We start from the raw sequence: 20,058 nt of genomic DNA, 5'->3' as shown, positions 1-20,058 counted from the left end.
CGATCCCACATGGGTCAGAACTACAGCCAGAGTCTCCTTCCTCACAGAAAGGAAGAGCTGAATCTGGGATCTCCCATTTTCAGAAGGGTGCCATAATCCCCACATACCATATTCAGGCTCTTCTACAGGGGATGTCTGAGTCATCTGCTCATTTTACAAATCTGCACACTTTTACCAACACACATTCTCCACTGGCTTCACTCCCTCCAAGCGGGCAGGGAAGGAATGATCCCAGCCCTTAGGACTGATGTGGAGTAACCCTGAGCCAGGAGCACGAGAAAGCAAGAAATTTGCACATTAGTGGAGTTAATTTCTCATCAGGTTCCCAGCATACTATCCTCACCCAAAACGCACACAACACTACATTATTTGAATAGACTGGTAGCTAATAATTTGAATCCACCACTGCTAACTCATTTTGATTTATTAAGCACTTGGAAAAATAAAAAGAGAACTGTTTTGCCATAAGGGGGAGCTTTTGAGTTCTATAAAGAGGGGGAAAAAAAGAAAGAAAAAAAAAAATTACATATATGTACCAGTTCAAAAACAGATTTACAAAGCAGCAAATGATCAGAGCCTTACCTGTGACTTAAATGTAAATTCAAAGGACCTGAATTGTTTAGGTTGAAAAAATAAGGAAACGATATTTTTCTCATTTTTTTAAAATATAAAACTAAGATAATTCTTAACAACCAACAGAATATTTCTAAGAGTACTGAAGAGAATTCAGAGACCCAGTTGTGCTGGGTCTACAGCTTCTGAAAGGCAAATGCCCTGAAATGTCTTTCCTCTTTTTTTCTGGCAATGATTTGATGAGGACTTTGGAGGCAACGTTTGGATTAGTTGAACCAAGAAGCACGAGGGGCTTGGGAAAGAGGGGGTATACATCATTGCATAACTTGAAGGACGTTTTGAGAGGGAAAAAGGAGAAAAGGGGAGAAGGACAGGGAAGGCAAGAAAGAAGGGAAAGGAGGGAGGGAAAAGAAAGAGCGAAAGAAAAAGGGAGGGGAGAGAGAGGGAGAAGGAGAGAGGGAGAGGAGTGAAAGAGGGAAGGAGAAAGACAGCATTAAAAAATCTGAGAATCAAGTTTCAAGACTCTTTAACTGCTATAGAGGAGGATGAGGTCTACCAGCAAAGTATAACGGGGATCCTGAGAGAACTGAGAAAAAAGATAGATTTTTCTCCCGCCAGGAGGAAAAAAAAACGGGGGTGGGGGGAGGCGGTGAGGGAAAAGAGAAAAAAAAAAACAACGAGCAAAACAAAACAACAACAGGAATGTGTGTTTTGAGCAGGAATGAGGAGAGCTGGGAGGACCGTAAGGGGGTGTGTACAGTATTTCATTAAATTGTTACTTTAAGATTGTCTTCTTAAAAAAAAAAAAGAAAAAAAAAAAAAGGAGGGAGTGGAGAAGCGGGAGCGAAGGAAAGGAGGCAAACGGCAAAGTGGAGGACGGCTGGGTAGCTCGGCCTCTCCAAACTGATTGATTAGTCATGATCCCCGCAGTTTTAACAGGGACTCTTTCAATTGGGAAGGTGGAGCGCTCGGGAGCAGATTAGCATACGCTTGTTTACTCATCTTCTGAGGGATTTTTTCCCCCTCTTTCCTTTCATTTTGCGAAGAAGGAGGGAGGGGAGGGGGAACTGGGGGGGGGGAGGGGGCTGTGGCTTGTGTTATAAAGGACGCAAAAAATAAATAAATTAGAGCATCTTTTGGGGGGGAGGGAATTCAGCGGATCAGTGTCTTAGAGGAGCTTTTTTTTTTTAAGAGCGAGAAATCATATAAAATAAAATGAAATAAAACAAGGAGGAAGGCAACCAGCTGTTAGAGGGGGGAAACAAGGCAGATAAAGGAGCGAGGAGAGAAATTAATTGCCAACCAGGAGGAGTTGGGTTCTATTTTTCAAAGGTGGGGGGAGTGGAGCACACACCTTGAGGAGGAAAGCGAGAAAGAAAAGAAAAAAGCAAGTGGAAGGGGGGGCTTGCCCAAGAAGGGTGAAGAAGCGAAGAAAGTCTAGGCGCCGAGGCTCCCAAAGCTGGCAGCTCCCGGCGGCGGTGCAGGGGCAAAGGGGGGGCGGGGGGGGACCGTCGGACATGCGGCTCTGGAGTTGGGTGCTGCGCCTGGGGCTGCTGAGCGCCGCGCTGGGCTGCGGGCTGGCCGAGCGCCCCCGCCGGGCCCGGAGAGACCCGCGGGCCGGCCGCCCCCCGCGCCCCGCCGCCGCCGCCCCGGCCACCTGCGCCACCCGGGCGGCCCGCGGCCGCCGCGCCTCGCCGCCGCCGCCGCCGCCGCCGCCGCCGGGCGGTGCCTGGGAAGCCGTGCGCGTCCCCCGGCGGCGGCAGCAGCGGGAGGCGAGGGGCGCCGCCGAGGAGCAGAGCCCGCCGAGCCGGGCGCTCTATTTCAACGGGCGCGGCGAGCAGCTGCGCCTCCGGGCCGACCTCGAGCTTCCCCGGGACGCGTTCACGCTGCAAGTGTGGCTGCGAGCGGAGGGGGGCCAGAGGTCTCCGGCGGTAATCACAGGTAGGTGAGGGCGCCCCGGCGGGCGCTCCATCGTCCCCGCGGGCTGCCAGGGGTGCGCGGGTGCCTGGGCGCGGGTTGCGGGCCATTCGAGGGCTGGCGGGTGTGTTTGTATCGGAGGCGGCTCGGCGAGCAAACTGAGAGCCTCGCTTTGCCCCATCTGCGGAATGGGCGCACTCGCAAGGCGCCGCCGCCGGGCCCTCCTGGAGGAGAGCTTGGAGCGCTCCTAGCGGCCCCGAGACCCGCAGTGAGGGCAGGTCCCGGGGAGGCTCCTGCACGTCAGCCGTGCTCTGGAGTGGTCAGACCTGACTCAATCTCCTTTAGAAATGGAGGGGAGACTAGTCCTACTGGATGCATGTGAAAAGAGGCTAAGGGGACCCTTGATTTCTTCGATTCTTTGACTTTTTAATGAAGTGATCCTCCTTCAGATGGCCCCGTTACCCTGACAGCCCTCAGGGACGATGTTGTGAACCACAGGACTTAAGAGTCCTTCGAGCGCCCAAAAGTTGCTCTGTGCTTGTTGCCTGCCTTTGGGATTCGCCCCCACCCCTTACCCCCTACACCCCTACTTGCCATCCCATGTCCTCGCTTTGAAAGCCAGTTGCCCGTTACTCGAGGCAGGGGAGAGACCTTTCTAACGCACGCCTCACCAGCCTTCCCCAACTCGGCAGCGAAACGGGGCGCTTTTCTCATTTGGGACTTTTTATGAGCCCGTAATGAATTTGAGTTCTCCCTCCTCACCCTCCCTCTTTTTTCCCCCTCCGCTGTTCCACAGAGAAGCCCATAGTGAAACCGGACACTTTGCGAGGGTTGCAAACCTTAGAAATGCTCCAACATCCCCACCACCACCACCACCACCAAATGAATCTGTGGAAATGCCTTTAATAAAACTGGGGGGAAGAGGGGAGGTGGCGCTGGAGGAGAGAAGGAAAGTTTTGCCTCCTCTGACTGGGAGATTCCCTTCCTGCACAAACAATCTTGCCGTGTCCTGGGACGGCTTAAAGTGAGAGTAGGGGTTCCCCCTTCCCTGCAGTCAGGAAACGTGTGGAGGCGTTTTATGCTCCCACCCCCTTACACACACTTTCTTAGAAGGGAAAGCTGTGAGCTTTCCGCAGTTTTCCTGCTCTCTGTCTTTCTTTGGCTTGGACTTTCTCAAAAGGCGCACTGACTCCACCTCATTTACATGAAGGTCCACTTCAGGCGACTCAAATTCTGCTGCTCTACCAAAAACGTGCCCCTCACACACCCCACCTTCCCTCTCCTGCGCTGAGAACAAGCGACTGACTTTCCCCCATGTCTGACGTCATCGCAGGCTATTTTTCCTCTTTTTTTTCCACCCTCGAAGGAAAGGGAAACTGAGCTCCTTCACTTTCAGTACCCAAGCGCTGGTCACCGAGGGGGTGGGGGTATATGGAGCAGAGGAGAGGCTAGTCACGATGATGATGATCATTTAGGGCTGGTGGTATTTGTACTTCTCTTTCAAAACATGAAAAGCACAGAGCCTGCTTGCTTAGAGATGATTACAGATTAGTAGGTCTGATTTTTCCAGGTCTTTACCTGTCGTACTGCTGATTTGAAAGGGTCCCCTCCAAATCAGGTCCTCTCCAGAGGGGAGAGCCCAGGGCTATAGAGGTAGCATCAGTGAAAAGGTAGTGTGTGTGTGTGTGTGTGTGTGTGTGTATATATATATATATATATATATATATATCACCTGAAATTCCACAGAAGCCTGCTTTCTAGGTGTCTGTAATTCAGACAAGGAGCCTCTCTGCAAACACATTCTCTGGAGCCCTCTTTCTCTCTCGCACACAAAGATTGTCGCAGTAAAATACTTTAATTGGATGGGGGACGTTAGGTTATTATTGCTTGTATAAAATGCCTGGTCCATTTTATGTGTGGAAATAACATTCCTCGCCAAAAAAAAAAAAAAAAAAAAAAGAAAAGAAAAGAAAAAAAGGCACTGCTGTCGTATAGCCCCAGAAAGCCAGGAGCTTTTCTCCCGAGGATTCTGGTGGATTTTTTTTCCCCTCCCCTAGTTGAGTCCAAGCCAGATTTGGCGGTGTGTAAACACCTGGCTCTGAGCCAGAAAAGACTCATTCTGTGTATCCTCCACACGGTACAGACTGTTGGACTAAAAAGAACCTGCTTCTCCTTGAATTAAAAAGCAAACAAACAGAGGTTCTTGGCAGAAGCACTTTGTCAGCTCCCTCCATGTAAGTTCGGGCTGGGAGAGGTCGAGGTGGGCAGCGGGGGACCGGGGCGAGCGCAGGCTCGCCCTCGCGCTGCGACCTCGGGTGCCCGGTCCGCTGCCTGACCTCCGCTGGCTTTCTCGGGCTGGGCGTCGCCACTTTCGTAGGAATCCCTGGTCACCTATGTTGAGAGAGCAGTCATTGCCCAGCAGGGACCGCGCTGCTATTTCAGGCAGGGTTGCTGCCTTGCTGTCAGGCCAGGCTGCCTTACATCACTCTTTGCTGCAGGATTCAATTGGGTTTCATAGAGGTCTAATTTTACGGTGCTGTTAACCGGGTCTGTCGTCTGGCAGAGGCAGGCCGTGCCGCTCCTGGTAGGCGGGCTGTGCTCCCAGATCCACCTGGGATGCTATTTCTGCCCGGGTTCAAACTTCACTGACACCAGCTCAGACAGGCGCTTGGAGAGGCAGAGGGAAGGAGTGAAGGAGCAGTTTGCTTCTGACGCTCAGAAAACATGTCTTTTATTTTTCCGAAAGGGAAGGAGGGAAAAAATATTAATAAATAAAAAAGGAAAGGCTTATGTGAACAAAAACAAAGGCAAAGTTAGAAAGTGCCTTTGTGCAGGATTCTCCCGGGGCCCACCAATGATGGATGGACGGTCTTTAGGATAGAAGAATCCTTTAAGGCTACTCAGAGGTTATCCAGGCCAGTTCTTCCTTTTGCCAAGTGGAGAGACAGAGACACAGGGAGGGAAGGAGTGGGGGGTGCTGGATGACACAGCTTGCAGGTGTCAGGAATTAGGATTTAACCCCAGGCATCCCAACTTCCAGGCCTTACCCCCTACACGGCTCTCATAAATGCCATCACCTCCCACCCCACACAGACCCACCACATAGGCACAAGCTCTGGGCTTGGAAGTTGGGGCTCCCTTTCAGGTCGGGGGTCCTCGAGGTTCTGACACATCCCTTTGCTTTTGTAGCACACTAGGCAGGATCCAAATCCCTGCCCCTCATATTCCACTCCCCCCCCCCCACACACACACCTCCAGTTTGAAAGAATGAAAAAGAAGGGAGGGGGAAAAAAAAAACAAGAAAAACACAATAGACTCAATTTGCTCCACCAGAACAGAGGCCCTGAGCAGCAGTTAATCTTATTAAACTTATTAAAGTTTCTCCTGACCTGTTAGATAAGTGAAATGTGGACCCCACAAGTGCTACCCTCCTTCCACCCCCATTCGGGTGCCCCTTCTCTTGGTGATCTGGAATCCCTGCTCAGAAGGAGAGAGGGATTTACCTGAAGCTCATCCAGCACCTCAGCTTGCCAGGCTTTTTTCTTTTGTTCTAAGTGTTGGGCTGGATTGTTTACTGATTACTCAGAAGAGTCTATTTTTTTTTTCTCCCTTCTCTGCCCCCCACATCCTGCTAGCCACCCACCAACCAAAAAGGTAAAAAAAAGAGTACCCACATTTTCCCAATTTCAGAAGAGAGATGGCTGGGTCCTAAACATACGCTAACCATGTTCTCCCCCAACATTCGTAGTCACACTTGGGGTCTAGAATATTGCAATGTTTAGAATCCAGTTTTAATGGATTATCCAAGTGCAAATCCACTTCCACCCCTAACTGGCTGTGTAGACTGAGGCAAACTAGGTCTCTCCTCTGGGCTTTAGCTTCCTTGTCTATAAAGTGAGGATTAAATGAGCCCATTCAGGGAAATTGCTTAGAACCGGACTTGGGATATTTACAGTAGGTGCTCAGAAAACTGTGCTCTTTTTGTTAGACACGGTTTTCCAAAGAACTCGTTCTTGGCAGGAGGGAAGCCACCCCTCCCCGAGTGCCTCCAAGGTTCTGGGCACTGAGCGAGGGGCTCACCTTTTGCCTGTATGTTTTACCCTCCCAAACACCCTGGCAGGTGGGTGTTACTGACCCTCTTTTGCAGATGAGCCAATTGAGTCTCAGAGAGTTGAAATGACTTGGTCAAAGTCCCCTAGGTAGTCAGGTGAGCAGAGCTGAGATGCAAACTCAAGTACCAAGTGTCTGTTTCTACTTTCATCATTCTTTTGGGGTGGGGGAGGGAGGGGAGAAATGACTCACATTCCCTTCCCTTGGTCCTGCTGCAGAACATGTTCCCATTCTTCTCTGTATCTCTAAGTGCTGATCATATACCTACAGATTAAAAAGAATAAGAAGTGGGTATAAATCTCATGCAGAACTCTGGATTTGACGTAATCTGTTTTTCTTTTCGTGTCAAATAACCATTCAATGGAAAGAAGCAGACAGATCAGGCTTGCTGTGTGAATTGAGTCAAGCCACTTTGCCTCTCTATCCCTCAGTTTCCTTGTCTGTAAAATGGGCATAATGATATCAGGACATTTCAATGAATTTAACATACAGAAAGTACCTAGTACAGTGACAGCTCACATTAGGGACTCAGTCAACAGTAGCCAGATCTAGCAAGGAACCACATCTCCCTTTTGCAGTTTACTAGCTTTGTCTTCAGAAAGTGGAGCCTGTTTGTGCATTTTTAGGGCTTCCCTCTTGAGTTGCTGGGGAGGCTATCTAGAATAGACAGTGGATCTTGGGAATAATAGACCCCTCAAATCCCTCCTCTTAACTTTTATCTCTTCTTCCTTGACCTTCTGGGACCACCCCTTGGTAGTAAAAGCTAGAGGAGTTCCCAAACTACTTAGACTTGTAAATAGAAAAACCAGCTCGCATCGAAGGGGAATGTATAGCCCCAGAAGCAGAAACCAGACAGTGGTCACAGTGGAGTCCAGATCACAGGTCTACTGTCACATTCCTCTTGCTCCTTTCCCAGATGCTCTCCAAACTCCCACTTTGAGCTGCCGTTTATGCAGATGAATGAGGGTGATGGAGGCTTAGGGAGGCTAAGGGAACATTGCCTGTGTCCCTATACATGGAGCGAGGCAAACTTGAGCCCTGGAGGCTCAGGAGCATGGGTCATGCATGGTCAATGGGGCATGGACTTCCAGTCATCTGAATTAAGCAACAGGGAAACTGAGAACCCAGGTCACACAGGGATTAAGAATTAAATTATATTCACAGACTGTCCCCTCAAAGGCCACAGGAGATCACTGGGTCCAGTACTTCCCATTCTTGGCTGCACTTGGAATCACCTCAGGAGCTTTGAAAACATCCTGATTCTCAGCCTATACCCCAGAGGTTCTAATGTCATTGGTCTGGGGCTAGCCTGGGTAGTGGTGTTTTTCAAAGCCTTCTCAGGTGATGTTGGAGGACAGCCACTGATCACTGATCCAGTCTGACCTCCCCCTGTCCTGCAGGTGGGGAAACGGAGGCCCAAAGGGGCAGTAGTTTTCCCTGCTTACTGAGCTTATTAGTGACTGAGTCTCTATAGAAACTGTTTCCCGTACCGAGGATCTGAAAACCAGCAAGGACCCCTCTTCCAACTTCTACTTCCCTGCCCACCCCTAGCCCCTGGGTGTGTAGGCCCTGACATTATATCTTCCCAGAGCCATCTCTGAATGTTAAGTCATGTCTTCTTCTGGCACCTCCTATAGAGTGTGAACACTCCTGTAGGATGGTCACATATTGAGTTATGTGCATCTGACTTCAAGCGAAGCTCTCAGAGTACTTGAGAGGGGACCCTGTCTGAGAGGAGTGGGGGATATAAAAGAGGGGAGCTCAGCTTCGGCTCTGAGGCATTCACCACTTTGCCTTGGGCTAGCCCTGCAGGAAGAAATGTGCTTCTCATTATTTCAAAGCCCCTGCATGCGTCAGATCATTCCTAAACCGGCACTGGCAGGAGGCATCTCAGAGGAGGGAGGGAAGATCCCCACGGACTCCAGGTACCCAGGACCTGTTTCCCAGGCACCTTAGTGCTGTTTCTTCCTATGGCCAAGTGGACAGGGATCCAGCAAGCACCTGTCTCTCTCCTCATTCACCACTCTTCCTCGGGAATTTAATTTCCTTTCCCACAATTTCTCCTTATCTTCCTTTTTGCTGCACTGAGGACTGTTTCTTACCTTGACACAATCACTGGAAATGCTCTGCTGTGATTCAGACATCAGCAACTGAGAAACCACTTGCTAGTCTTGGCTCCTTGGGTAGTTAGAAGACCTGAACCTGGGAATCAGGGGTCTGAGTACAAGTCCTAGCTTGGCTTGCTTTGAGCTGTGTGACCTGAACCCGTGACTTAGCCAGCAGAGCCTCAGTGGAGAGGGTTTCGGGTGTGATTACATTTGCCATCCTCACCTCACAGGCTCTTTATAGGGACCAGGGGAAGCGATGACAGTGAAAGCTGTTGCTTGAGATCTGAACCCAGTGCAAATGTCAGCAGTGGTAGGAGAGGTCCGTAGGTGAGAGAGTTGAGGGATTTGTGCAATCAAGGTCATTCCTGGAAAGGCGCCTTTATCATCATTATTCACACTGCAGATGATAAAATAGCGTTCAAGTTAGCAAACCTTTTCATACCTGTGACCTCACTGGAGTCCTTTGATGCTGAGACTTCACAGGTCTGCCCGGTAGGAAAGCAGCCCGATTCCTGCCAATCACTTGCTGTGTGACCTTGACAGCTTCCTACTCCTCTTGGGGCCTCAGTGTTCTCAGGCTGCAAAATGAGGGGTGGAGAGTAGAACAGGGGCTTTCAAACTGTGCCCCACAATCTTAGGGATCCCCTGGGGAGAGGCTGAAGGGCAGGACTCTGTCTACCCTCCTCCACATTCCCTTCACCTCATTCTGCTGAAATTGTGGGATTCTGCCTAATATTCCATTTGAAGAAACTTGCTCATTCCTCGGTTACAAAGAGTTTGAATGAATGTGAGCTGATGTGAAGGAATTCTTATTAATTTTGTTAATGTGATGATCATATTGTTACTATGATTTTTAAAGATCCTAATCTGTTAGAAATGCATCCTGAATTATTTGCGGGTAAAATGATATTAGATCTATTTTTTGTTATTTTTCTTTTTCCGTTTAAAATGCTACAGAAAAAAAAGGGGAGGGAGTTGGGGGAATAAACAAAACAACATTGGAAAAATGATAACAGTTGTTGAAATCAGGTGATAGAAAGTGAGTCTTCAGTGCATTTTTCTCTGTGCTTTTTTGGTGCTGCTGGACACTTCCATAATAAAAAGTTAAAAAATACTTATTAAAAGAGTTCAAGAGGCATAGGAGGAGATGAACTCTCAGATCCCTGCATGTCCTGTGAGCGGATGGGTTTCCAAATACAGAGACGGAGGCCTGGAGAGAGCTAGGGACTCGCTCAAGGTCAAGGATTAACAGAGTCAGAATGCAGTTCAGGCTTTGGACGCTGGGAGCCCCCTTTGCCCTCCTCTCTGTACACCTGCAAGCTCAGGTTAAAATGACCATCCAGGGAGAACGCGTGAGGGGAGAGAAGGGAAGGAGGCGAGCCTTGGGGGTGTGTGGAGGGAGGTATACCAGAAGGCAGAAGTGAGGCTTTGCTGAACAATATGAAGCTTTTGGGTGAGAAAACTCTTCACTTTGGGGGATGGTCCACCTATTGTGGGGTGTTTAGCACCCTTGGCCCTGTGCACAAGAATCCAGCTGCTAATCATTGTGACCATACAAATAACTTCTTTTGCCAACACAACACACACACACAGTATTCCACACACATTCCTAGTCCACCTTTTCCTGGTTACTTATTTCCCTCCATCTCCAGTAACCTGGGGTCCCTGTAGAGCCCTGTACTTGGAGGAATGATCTGCAGGTGTCTAGTCCTAGGGAGAGCTGACCCTAAGGAGATGGGGAAGAGGTGTGTGTTTACTGAGGAAGCTCACAGAACACACAGTGGTTTGTCATAGGACTAAGGAATCAGACTGCCTGCGTGTGATTTTTTTCATATACCCCACTGGCTTGGTGCATGACCTTGGGCAAGTTATTTAATATCTGCAGGCTTCACTTTTCCAGTCTGTAAAATGGGGATAATCCTAGCTCCTACTTCATAGGGTTGTTCTGAAGATTAATTGGGCCTCCACGTGAAAAACACTTAGTAACGGGATCTAGACTGCAGATAAGCACCCAGTAAGCATTAACTGGTATCGGGGTTATGTGTGCCTAGCCCTTGCCCCACGATATTTCTAAATCTATCAATAGCTCTATGATTTAGATATGCTGATCTCCTTTGGCAGAGCTAGGAATTGATTTTCGCTCCTTTACCACTCAGGGGGATTTGTTTCTCCCATCTTAACATAAAACAAAGACTAAAACAAAAGATAGAAAAAAAGAATAGAAAAAACAAAAACTTTATTGTTTCATATTACAAAAACAAAGTGTGCTCAGTGTAGGTAATCTAAGAAATATGGATAAGAAGGGACAAAGTAAAATTTTTCCAGTCCCTGACCAGGCATTTGACAAGTATTTATTGAGTTCCTGCTATGTACCAAGTACAATTTTAGGCCCTAAGTACACAGCAGTGAACAGAAGAGAAAAATATCCCTGTCCTCAGGGAGTTTATATTCTGGGAGGAGGAGGTGGGGACAGACCATAAATGAATAAGCAAATATATCCTGCCAGGTGAATGTTTATGAAGAAAAATAGAGAAGGGAGTCTAGGGACCCTGTTGTGTTGGTGAGGCATTGCAGAAAGAGTAAGATTTAAATCGAGGAAGAAAGGTCAGTATTGAGAGGGAGCATTTGAGAAGAGACTTGAGAGCAGAGAGCTCTGTGGCTATCCAGGGAAGAGTGTTCTAGAGTGAGGGAACAGCAAAAGTTAAGTCCGTACACTGGGAGAGTGTGGTTGATATCTTTGAGAAACAGCAAGGAGGCAAGTGTGGCTGAAAGTAGAGTGAGTAAGAGTGAGGCAGTAGGAAATGAGGTGAGGCAAATAGTGAGAGGAGTCGGGGAATTGCCTGGGGCACATTATTCAGGGCCTTGTGGGCAAGCTATTGTAAGAGCCTCAGCTTACTTTAACAATTTTAACCAGTTTCCTTGTTTAAGAATTGTGTGAGGGGCCAAATCCCTTACCCATACCCTCCCTCAGAGATGGGAGATGGATGGATATTCATTGGGGATGCTAGAGTTGGAAGTTCTGCTCAAAGAAGTGGGCTGGAAGGCTTGACCTCCTGAATCCACCTGGCATTGAGCCTCAAATTCTTAGAGCCTCATTGGTGGGTGGTCAAGAAGAGGGAAAGTGGCTTGTTGGTGTGTGTGTGTAGCTAGTTCATACATATACAAACATTAGACATATATGGAGTGTAGGAAGGCCATGATGTTTTGGGAAAGAAAGAGCAGTGGACTGGGAGTTAGGAGATGTCAGTTCTAGACCAGATCTGTCATTATGCTGTGTGACTTTGGGCAAGTCACTTTCCCTCTCTGGGTCTATTTTTCCTCATCTAAGCAATGGGATATGGGCAGGGGTGGGTGGGGAGTGGCCAGGGATTTATCTACCTTTGTCCTAAAGACTTTTCTAGAAGAGATAGTGTTGGATATTGTAATCCCACCCAACTATTCTAAAGGCATAGTTGTGAAAGTGGCTATCATTCCAGTTTTCTTCCTTTTTTGGTGCTCTTTTCTTGACTGGGTGGTGTCTATGTCTGTCACCATCAGGGGCCAAAGACCCACACACTACACTTTCTGCTTCCTCCCCCCAGCAACACACACTCTCAAAAAAGGATATTGTACTCCTTGCTAAGGCATCATTGACTGATAACAGCTTAGAATGTTACTCTTCCATTGGCATAGGCACTTAATGACTCTTCTAAGAGCTTTGGGTCAAAAGGCAAAGTAACAATTGTAGAATTTCAGTCAAAGACTGACTGAAGATATTATTTGGGGAATGTTGGTACTTCCCAATAGCTGGAAGCCATCCCGTTAATACTGCTAATAATAGCTACCGTAAGTATCCAGAAAACTCACTGAGTGACTTTTCCAATGATGGGTCTTTATCTTGGCTAATGGTTAGAGTACTCAGATTTCATACTTTCCTACTATAAAACACTAAACTTCATTCTGGAGTCTGTAGCCATCTTTAGGGAATCCCCAGTACTGTGACTTCTGAAGTACCTCCTGCTCGCTCTCTGACCGCTCGCTCCTCTCTCTCTTTCCATTCCCCATATCCTGCTCTATTTACTTTGAGCCACTTCAACTTTCTTCAAAAAAGGGAAAGAAAATATGTTAGTTCTCCATAGTTATTTGCCAAAAACCCCGGGGCCTTTAGAACCTGAAAGAATAGAAGAGGCGAACGTTTTTCAATTTCAGAAAACCTGGGAGGATCCCAGATTCCAGCCCATTTGGAGGACACAGAGACAGAAAATCTTTGGAGGTTGGGGGTCGCCACTTTGGATCCTCATATGTGCGTAGGGGAATGCATGACAAAATAAAGAGCTCTTGTCCAGCCTCTGCCTTCGGGAAGCTGGTGGTCTAACCTGTACCCATATGGCACCCTTGTATTCAAGGAGATATTTCTATAATGGCCCCAGATCCATCTTTCTTTAATTCCTATTTCTCTATAAGCATGAAAGGTGGCTGGACAGAATATGACCAAATGTGTTTGTATGAATGGGTCTGTTTCCTTCAATGAGGTTGTAGATCTTTCAGCTACAAAGACTGATGAAAACATAGAGAAGGATGTGATAAGAGGCCAGTCAGGAGTAAGACAGACTTGCTCTAAGAGATCAAAGTACACAGACAGAAAACATAAGAAACGAATACACACTGCACTCTGTTTTGTGAAGGGTAATCCATGTAAACCCAAAGAACCAATGTGTGTGAGAGTTAGGAGGACCTATGTAAGCTATTCATTTCACACATGAGGAATTGAGAGAAGTGGCTTGTCCAGGTCAGTGATGGAGCTGGGTAAGAGCCTCCGTCTTCTGAATCTTAAGACAGGTCTAGGTCCACTTGTCCCTTGACTTTGCACCCTTTCCCAGGGATTAATTACCATTTCTCTGCTGATGACTGATATTTATCTTGGGGCTCTACTGGGCTCCAGACATGTAGATCCAGCTCTCTTTTGGAAATATCAACACGTACTTCAAACTCAACGTGTCTGAAACTGAGTCTATTGTCTTTCCTCCAGAATTCCTTGTGTCCTCATTTTGGTTGCTGGCATCACCATCTATATCTAGTCACCCACTCTGAATACATCTTCCCCCCTTATCCAGTCACCAATTCCTGAGTGCCCTACCGCTCATCAGTTTTTGCAGCCTACCGTTCCTCTCCTTAGCTCAGACCTTCTTCGTCTCTTGGTTTAACTGTTGTTCTGGCTTTGAAGTGTCCCCTTCTTCTCTGAGTATCAATTCCCACACCCCCTTCAACTTGTCCTCCAACTTCTGACAGTAAGATCTTTCTAAAATACAAATATGACTCTATCACCCCTAGCTAAAGGTCCTTCAGTAGCACGTAAATCATTTTCAGTTCCCCAAGTTCACAATTGCTTTCTTCACTTGCAACACCTCTATCCCTATGCCATTTTGCAGAACGCTTATGTCTCTCTAGGGTTCTGCTCAAGATTTCCCTTTTCTGGTAATTTCTCCCTGACTCTTCTTCCCTCCTCCTTTATCAATTTGTCTTCACTAGGTGCACACTTTCATCAATACACCTGGAATTTCTTATCACATCTGATTATTCACATATTTTGGGTCTTATCCATCTCAATTTCATCAGCGCATAGCACAGCACCTGGCCTATAAAGGAGCTATATGTATTTTTGTTTAATGAATGGATGACTGAATAAGAGAACCAGATAAATAGCTAATGATTCTAGGAGAAAGAGCTCAGGCATGTTGCATTACGTAACCAAAGCACATGACCTAGTGTGTGCGTCACACGCAAAAATGTTACACAATGGTTAATTCCATTTCCCCTTGAGAAGAGAAGTCATAGGGGAAAAGAAATCTGGCCTTCCAAAACAAAGGGCAGTGGGGGGTGGGGGGAGGCATATTTATGGGCCTCCTTGTCTCTCGCTGCAGCCTTTCTAATCCAAGCCACATTTTAGCCTTGGTCTTCTCTCAGCACCTTGCCTGTTTGCAAAGCATTTGTTTTGTGTGTGCACTGCAGCACATAATCCCAAGCTTTGCTTTCCTCTCAGATTTCCCCTTCTCCCCCTTATCAGTGTCTGATGGGGCCTCAAGTCCCCTGGCAGTCATATCTGTTGCCTGGGTTTTCATCCATTTCCCTCCTTCCTGATAGGGGGCCTTTCCGTCTGCTTCCCTTGATCTTGTGAGACCTTGTGGTGACCTCAGGATCTGGAATCCTCTATCCACTGTTTATATACCCTTGGGGGAGAGTACACATTCTCAGCAGTAATAACGGTAATAAAAGCAGCTCGCTTATAATGAGCACTTACTATGTGCTTGCACTGTGCTAAGTGCTACACTTTGAGCCCTCTGAAATTGGGTTTAGGAAGTTACCTGACTCACTGAAGGCCAACAGCTAATGGGTGGTGGAATGGGGTATAAATCCAGGCCAGTTTAATTCTATCTCTATCCTCAAGGCGAAGTACACTGCTTGGAACAAGGTAGTTATGCAGTAAGTGTTCGAGGAGAGGATGAATATATGAATGAACGAACGAATGAATGAATGAATGGTGGTACCCCCAGTAGCTAATGAAAACTCTTAGAGAATTTTCCAGAATGAAAAGAAAAGAAAGGGAGGGAAAGAGGGAGGGAAAATTTGAATGAATGTTAAAAGATTTCAAAGAGATTGGTTAAGAAATCTCTTTGATTTGTGTATTTTATTTGCAGGTGACTTTTGAACAGAACAGACCAATAACATCCACCGAAGCATTTCCCACCTTTAAGCAGTCTACCAGTAGATGTACACCAATTTCAAAGATGCTCTCTTTGCCAAAATCATTTCTGGGTTCCTCTTTGGGGAATCAGAGCCTGGGGCATGTTCCCCCAAATGTGCTCAATGGGAACACATTGTCGTCCTCTGATGAGGGCCTTGATGCATTCTGGAACAAATCTGGGAAGTATTTAGGTGATCGTGCTGCAGGAACTTTGGGGGTTCTCAGTAGACGAGCAACTCCGAAATCACAAGGATGATTTATGACGCGACTCCGGTTGGAGCTGATTCACCCAGCTTCAGTGGAGCCAGTATTAAGCCCCCAAGATGACGTCTTTATAGAACAGCTCCCACTAGGTTGACTAGAGCTGATCAGTTAAAAGACAAATAAGTACAGTATTTTGTTCATCCCTTTCCAAAATTCTAAAACTGGAAGGATACTGGAGTCCTGCTTTGTCAGAGCTGCTGAATTTACGGATGGAGAAACTGAGGTCCAGGCAAGTTGAGTTGAGCTGAGTTAAGTAGAGTAAGTTTAAGCAGCAAATTGGCAACAAAACTGAAACTGGAATTCAGTTCTTGTGATTTCCAAGTTAGTGGTCTTTCCACTGGATCACTGTTTACTTTTACAGTGTGGGATGATTGTTACATTTGTGGATTCACATTAGTGAGCTTATTGGAGAATATAAAACATTATACAACTGTTCAATAACATTTCTTAAGCACTTCTTGCATGCCAAACCTCAGTTGAGGCACTCAGTGAGGTTCCATAGGATCTGACAGTTTATTAGAAGAGGTAAATCTACTTTCCTCCCCTCCATCTCTATCCATTCTTCCATCCATGCATTTATCTAATAGATATTTATCAAGCAGCCTTTATGTATCATACATTGAGCTAGAAGATGGGGATATAAAAGGACAAGAAGGAAGGATCCCATCCCTTGAGGAGCTCCCAGTCCTAGTGGCAGAAGCAGACAGGTAAACAGATACCTAACATCAAGGGATCTTCTATATCTAAGCAATTAATAGAGTTCTGGGGAAAGACGCAGAAACACCAAGCTGTAGAACCACCCATGTTTATTATGGAGTTTATTTATAATAATTATAATTTATATAATAAATTATTATAATTATTTATTTATGGAAAATACTCTGAGGTTTTAGAGGCACGAGAGGTCCCTTCCACTTGGAAGGATTGAATACTTGTTCATGAAGCAGGTGGCATGTGTGTGTATGTGGGGTGTGTGCCTTGTGCCTGCATGCAGGTATAGTTGTATACATCATTTTAATGTATAGCTATAAATCCAATGAGAGCAATAAACACGTCTTGGTTCATGCGTTAGCTGTGGGCACCCACCTAGGGAAGCTTTTAGGAGTATGACACTAGGAAATGATTGGACAATTCAATCCATCACCATCAGAATCAAGTCCAGACAGCTCCTCATATATCCCCCCTTACAGCACTTATCACACTCTAGTGAAATTGCCTTGGTACATACCTGCCTTCCCCACTTGTCTCGGAACTCCTTAGGAGTGGAGACTGTTTCTTTCTTCATCTCTGATTTATTCTCACCATCTAGCACAGTACTAGGCATGCCAGGAGGTGCTGAATAAACTTTATTAAATGAATGAATGAATTGGAAATGGCTCTAAAAATAAGGGAGAAGATAGGATGACTAAAAATGGGTGCTGTGAAGGAAAGGTGCTTTGAGAAATGATAGCATGAGTCTTGAGAATAGTGGAGCAGTTTTTTCCAGCACGTTATGAATGGCATTGGCTATTAGTATGGCCCTGATTATCTGTGAGCCAACCAGGTAATTAACCTGATGAAATGTATATTCTTCCACCTTTCCCCTTTACTCTGCCTCCCTTCCTTTCCTATGAACCAGTGTACCATCTCTGTTGATTTTAAGTCTTCCCCAATGGTTTTCCCTCAGCTTCTTCAAATCCATCCCTGGAGAGAGCTGCTGAAGAACTAGGTATGGCTGTGTGGAGTACACCATGCTCCTCCAGCAACCCTCACCTGTGCCTCAGGAGCCCTCCCCAGAGGAGGCAGAGCAGGACAATGGTGGGGATCACACCTGCTGTGCTCGGTGATGCCTTCCCAGAGTCCAGCACAGGTTCTGGCATGTGGCAGGAGTTCAATAAACATTTGCGGATAGTTATCTGGAAAAATAAATGATGAAAATTTACAGTGCATCTAGTCTGCTCTCCTTAGTTGACAGATAAAGAATATGATGTCCAGAGAAAGCAAGGAAATTATCCCAAGTTGCACTCCAAGTTAGGGACAGAGGACTGTAGCCCAATTTTCCTGACCAATCTTTCCATCGTTCCATATTGTCCAGCACTCTTGAACTTGGTCCCAAAGTCTCAAATCACTGAGTCCTGTGGTTGGATAGGACCTGACCTATTCTTTTATATACGGGAAGACTGAGGTCCAAAGAAGGGGAGAAATTTGTGCTAGTTCCCACAGTGAGCTAGTGAAAGCAGCAGTGCTTCCAAACAAACCTCAGTGTGTCTCCATATGTCCAACAAATATATAATATGTGCCCGGCACTAACATTAGAGATACAACAGTGAACAAGACAGACCAAGTCCCCAGCCTCATGAACATTATATTCTCATGAGGAGAGAAAGTCAATACACAACTGAACAATTATTAAGGAACTATATATTAATTGTGATAAATGCTGTAAGAAAATAAAAAAGGGTGATATCGAGAAGGAGTAGAGTAGAAGAACATTAGTTTAGGTGGACAGGGGAGGTCAGACGAGAAAGAAGGGGCTATGTGAAAAGACCGAAGAGGGTTCCGGAAGGAGAGAGAGAGCAACTTGAGGCAGGGCAAGTTCATAACATGGAAGGAGCATTTGGACAAAAACCTGGAAGAGTGATAGGAGGTGTGTGTACCTGGAGACAAAGGCAGCCCAGACCATGGAATCAAGATTTTAATCTAGGTGTGCTAGGAAGTTATTGGAGAGCGTCAAGCAAAGGAGTTATTTATAGAATCGGGTGTTTTCCAAAGACCACTCTGACTTCTATGTAAAGAGTGGATTGCTTGGGGCCAAGAGTGGAATCTCAATTACGGCATTATCAGAGTATAAATTGATTGTTGATGTTATGATTTTAGTTATGACTTAGTATTGTGGTTAATATCATTACCATTTATTTTCTTACCAATTCAGATGCTAAAGTATCCAGATAGGACCAATATTTTAGATCAGCAGAGGAGAGGGCTTCTTATACTTGGGTCCAGGAGGACCTGAAGAAATTTGTGAATACCACAACATTTTCTAGAAAAGAAAAATGAGCTTGTGCACATTTTTCTTGGGGGAGGGTCCAAAGGTTTAATTTTGGGGTCTATGACCCCTAAATGGTGACTTGCATCAGAGGACATATGAGGTCATTTCTTGAAGCCCGTTCCCAGCTCTATAATCTGCACACTGTAGGGAACTGGTAAAGGAGGATGTTGATGCTGAGTTGTCATATCAGCCTGAGGAATTGCACTTTCCTTCATCTACACCCTTGTTGGAATAAATGGAATTTGACATTTTTTTTTTCCTCTGAGGAGGAGGTAGTTTATTCCTTAGAAATATAATCTACAACTTTGTTTATTCAAACTCTGGTCTCTGAGTTTTAAAATAGGCAAGTGAAGTTCAAATGTGGCCTGAAGTGTTCCTGCCCATAATTATTAATTGTGGACTTTACCCATAAATCCATGAATCCAACCATCTGTCCAACTCTTCTACCCTCCATCCACTCTTCCATCACCTCTTCCTTCCTTCTATCCATCCATCTATCCATCCATGTTATATTCCATTGATCAAGTGTTGTCCTAGACCTGGGATGAGAGTTAAGAGACTCTAATCCCTGTTTTTACCCTACCAAGACACCTCCACTGAACTCTGAGCTTCCACAGAGTAAAGTTTGGAAAGCACTACTATAGAAATTGAAGACTACTTTGAAAAACATACGGTATTCTGGCTGCACAGTTATATAAATATTCCCAGTAATGCTCAGAGTCTGGGTCTGGACTACCAGGGTCTCCTTTATCAGGACTAAAATTTTAGAACAATAATAGTTTCTACCATTAAGTCAGGAGGTGGAGGAAAACCAATAGAAAATGTGAAATGAAGCCTTGCTCTTTGGGAAAGGGCAGGATTCACCAGTGGGAGCAGAGAAGGGAACTGCCAGCCACTTAGCTCTTAGGGTTCTCTTTCCCCACAAATTCCCAAAGTCCTTGCTGAACCTTCACGATCTGCATGTGCCCCTAGATGTGTGATGTAGCAGGAAGCCCTCATGGCTTGGGGTTGTTTCAGTTGCTGAAGTGTTTTCGATGTGTACCTATCATATTCTCACTCGCCTTGTAAAACAAGCATTTTCATTTAATACAGAGAAGTCTTTGTATTCTCAACAACAAACACATGGTCTAAGGCTCACAGACACAACCTGCCTTTTCCTCCAGCATCCACCCCAACCAACCCCCCCACCCCCGGCCCACAACCCTGCTGCCCTGTCCACCCTTACAAAGCCCAGTGTCAGCAGAAATATCTGTTTACAAACAAGGACTCCAAGAGAGAACAGTATCTTAACTCAAATAAGCCTCTAAAACATGCTCCCAGTTCAGCCCTGGGAATCC

The 20,058-nt window shown here is 46.2% G+C and overlaps 1 protein-coding gene across 1 annotated transcript in view; it reads left to right on the top strand.

The window, feature by feature from the left end:
* The first annotated feature begins 1,992 nt into the window (after window positions 1–1,992).
* The window catches only part of PAPPA (pappalysin 1), a 244,209-nt gene continuing 226,143 nt past the window's right edge, over window positions 1,993–20,058 (top strand). Inside the window, exon 1 of the mRNA XM_037798016.1 lies at window positions 1,993–2,514. Within this exon, the coding sequence (XP_037653944.1) occupies window positions 2,091–2,514 (424 nt within the window). The 5' untranslated portion in view covers window positions 1,993–2,090. The remainder of the gene's footprint in view (window positions 2,515–20,058) is intronic.

Source organism: Choloepus didactylus, chromosome 10, assembly GCF_015220235.1.
Source record: "Choloepus didactylus isolate mChoDid1 chromosome 10, mChoDid1.pri, whole genome shotgun sequence".
In the NCBI taxonomy this organism is placed as follows: domain Eukaryota; kingdom Metazoa; phylum Chordata; class Mammalia; order Pilosa; family Megalonychidae; genus Choloepus; species Choloepus didactylus.
The sequence above is the reverse complement of the archived record's forward strand: the minus strand, read 5'-3'. Positions and strand labels throughout refer to the sequence as shown.